This window comes from Monoraphidium neglectum (assembly GCF_000611645.1).
Source record: "Monoraphidium neglectum strain SAG 48.87 unplaced genomic scaffold scaffold03326, whole genome shotgun sequence".
NCBI lineage: Eukaryota > Viridiplantae > Chlorophyta > Chlorophyceae > Sphaeropleales > Selenastraceae > Monoraphidium > Monoraphidium neglectum.
In genome coordinates, this window is record NW_014010302.1 from 3,729 (window position 1) to 6,922 (window position 3,194).

A 3,194-nucleotide genomic window follows, 5' to 3' on the forward strand; every position below is an offset into this window, starting at 1 on the left:
CCGCCGCACACACGCTCCATCCACGCCCCAGGGCGGTCGCCCTGCCAGCAACCGTCCATAGCTGCATCCCTACTGCTCAGTACAGCGTGTGCTGCCCCTCCCCTCTGTGCTGCCGTCACGACCGCACGCTCAGCGCAGCCGCGCACGCCCTCCGCGCCGGCCCTCCGCGCCGCCGCCACAACTACACCTGGCGCACAGCTGCGCAGCGCAAACACGGCGCAGCACGCCCCCAACCTCTACCCCATCCCGTCCTCCACGCCGCGCCATGCGCCGGGAGCTGCTCGCGACCAGTCCTCACCCGTGAGGATGCGGCCGCGGATCGACACGTTGCCCGTGAAGGGGCACTTCTTGTCGATGTAGGTGCCTGGGTTGTGTGTGTGTGTGTGTGTGTGTGTGTGTGTGTGTGTTCACGCGATGGCGTGCAAAGCATGCGCATGCAGGAAGCGCCAGCCAGTGCTGCGCGGGAACAGCGGCACAGCACACGACCGCGGCGCGGCGCCGCTGCGCTCACCCTCGATGGCCTCCCTGGGGGTCTTGTAGCTCAGGCCCACATTCTTGTAGTAGCGCTGGCCGAACTTGCCGGGGATCTTCTTGGTGGGCTTGCGAAAGCTGCGTCGAAACCGCAGGCGGCGGGCGGCTGCTCAGGGACCCCAACCGCCTTGCAACCAGGTGTCGCTCATTGATTCGCGTCGCGGTTCTCAACGCGCCCCCAAGCCCCCCAAGGCCCCACAGGCTGATCATCCAAGCCTGGTCACTCACCCGATGTTAGACCCAAGCTGCTTCTGGTACGCGCGCTCGGTCTGCGGGGCGAGTTCGCACGCACAGCGGCCCGGTGTAAGTGACCATCTAGCACCGACAGCCGGCGACACGGGGTGGCTGCTACACTGCCTGCAACGTGACGCTGTCCCTGATTCCGGAATGCTGGGTGCAAGCCGTGACCTGGCCTTGAACTGATGCAGCTGCTCCCAGGTGCCGCTGCCTGCCGGCGGCGCAGCGCACGCTGCAGTGTGCAGACTGCCGCCAGTGCTGCCTCATGCCCGACTGCCCTGCCAGCGACGTGCGCTGTGCAGATCTGCCTCGAGAGCTTCGCGGACCAGCAGAAGGCTATGCTGGGCGAGCTGCCGCAGCACTCCCGCTCGTCTGCAGGCGAAGGCTGAGCGCTGTCTGGCCCTTCAGCACCGCCAAAATCATGTAAAGACAACAAACACTTCCAAAAAACACCGCTTTGCGAGGAAGCAGCACGCCCGCGGGCCAGCAGCAACACACAGCCTGGCGGCGACTACAGAGCCCTGCGCGCACCTGCTCAGCCATTGTGACGAGTCCACAGCTGCAGCTGCCAAACGCACGGACGCTGAGGAAGGACCGAGTCACGCGCAAGTGTCAGCCTATGTTCAGAGACGGGAGCGGAAAAGGCGGTGGCCGTCGAGTTTGAATACGTGATTTGTATTTAATTCCCGTGCCTTTTTTAGCGACGCAACACGCGTTCAAGAGCCCTATGATCTGGTCGCCGCGTCTGTTGCACGACACTGCCAACGTGCACAGTTCCTGGTTATTTCGTCGCGGTGGCCTTGTTTACGCACGTTAAGTTGCTGTAACGACGCTGGGTAGTGCGTGCGGATGAACTCCAGCCACCGCCGCTCAGCCGAGGGAAGGCCGCTCATCAGCGCCAGAGGCCAGAGGAGAGCCGCATTCAAACCCGCTTGACTGGATTGCATCGCCTTTTGAACTTCAAGACAAGTTCAATCCTTTTGCTTCCCTATGCAGCACCGCATCAGCACCCCATCCTACCACCTGTGGGCGCACCCCTGCCTGCAGCACGCACACCGACGCTCAGGCGTGCACGCTGGGCGCTCCCCTGCCTGAGCACGCAAGTGATGTCACCCCATGCATATTACATGCAAGAAAAAGCAGGGCAGCCCGGCTGTAAAATGTCGAGGCGTTACTCCAATGTGCGCAACATCTCGGGTAGGGTTGGCATTGTTGCGAAAAGGATCAGGTCGGGGAGGCATTTCAACAGGGGGATCGCTAATCAACGCTGGCCCCAAGCCCTGGGCGGGCAGCTAACACAGATGCGTGCCGCGCTGCGAGCGCGAAAGCGGCCCGCCCTCATGATGCATGCAAGGGCATGCGCTGAGGGGCGCTCACGCGCCCGCCCCTCCCGAGATATGTCGTTTTCGGGTGGGAGGGGCGCACCAGAGCTTAGACACAGGGAGCAACAACTGCCATCAGACACAGCCCTCGTGCGCACAGGCGCCGCAGACGGCAGCGCGTGCCGTCTGGTGTCTTGTGCCAAGCGCTGTGGCGCGGCCAAGGGCGGGGTGGAATCAAAACTGGTACAGCAAAACAGCTCGCCGCCCCTGCGCCATCACAGCCGGCAGGGCCCCGGCACAAGGGCTCGAGTGGTGCGGTGGGCGGCAGCGCTCGGCAGGGTGCCGACTCGGTGCGCCGCCCCGCCCACGCCCGGCCACGACCCATCTGCAAACAGCGAAACCGGATTCGTTTGTTTTTGTGCAGCTGCGCGGGGGCTTGCAGACGCGGGGATTGCAGGCTGGAGGGGCGCGGCGTGCGGGCAAGGTTTGCGCGCTGGTAGGGAGGCAGCCGCCGCCAGGGAGCAGAGCTGGCGCCCTGCACAGCAGGCTTCGTATGAACGCACATCCGGCCGACCACCTCCGCGCCCGTGGCAGGATCCAAGCCCACGGGGCGTGCAAACTACACGGCTCAGGCGCGGCTCAAACGGCGGCGCCGGTCTTGGCGGCGAGCTGGTCTGATGAGAAGGTGACGCTGCCGTTGCCGCCGCCCGCGGCCTGCTTGCGGCGGCGCGCTTCCACCATGGTAACGGCCATCTCCATGATCCCACTCCTGGAGTTGTGGTTGGGTGGGGTGCCGGGTGCGGGCGATGAGCATGGAGTAAGAGCAGAGCGTGTACCAAAATGCTGGATGGCTCCACGATGCATTGGGGACAGCTCGCCTCAAAGGCGGCCCCTGAACCACCTGAGCTGAGAAGCGAGGCGCCCCGAGGCCGGCAGATCCCCTGCGCCGCGGCCCACCTGCCCAGCCCCGGCGGCTGCACCGGCTTGTTGGTCCAGCCCTCCCTGCTGGCCAGCAGCTTCTCCCACGCCTCGTCAGCGTCCACCGCCGCCTCGATCCGCTGCGCCTCGGCCTCGTCGAAGGCCCACGTGCCGGCCGCAGTGCGT

At 65.2% G+C, this 3,194-nt stretch overlaps 1 protein-coding gene across 1 annotated transcript in view; it reads right to left on the bottom strand.

The window, feature by feature from the left end:
- Positions 1-1,311, bottom strand: part of MNEG_12596 (40S ribosomal protein S11) — a gene marked incomplete at both ends in the record, with an annotated part of 2,639 nt that extends 1,328 nt beyond the window's left edge. The window contains 4 exons of the mRNA XM_014038933.1: positions 299-364; positions 512-609; positions 760-800; positions 1,300-1,311. Of these exons, the coding sequence (XP_013894387.1) occupies positions 299-364; positions 512-609; positions 760-800; positions 1,300-1,311 (217 nt within the window). The remainder of the gene's footprint in view (positions 1-298; positions 365-511; positions 610-759; positions 801-1,299) is intronic.
- Positions 1,312-3,194: the final 1,883 nt, after the last annotated feature.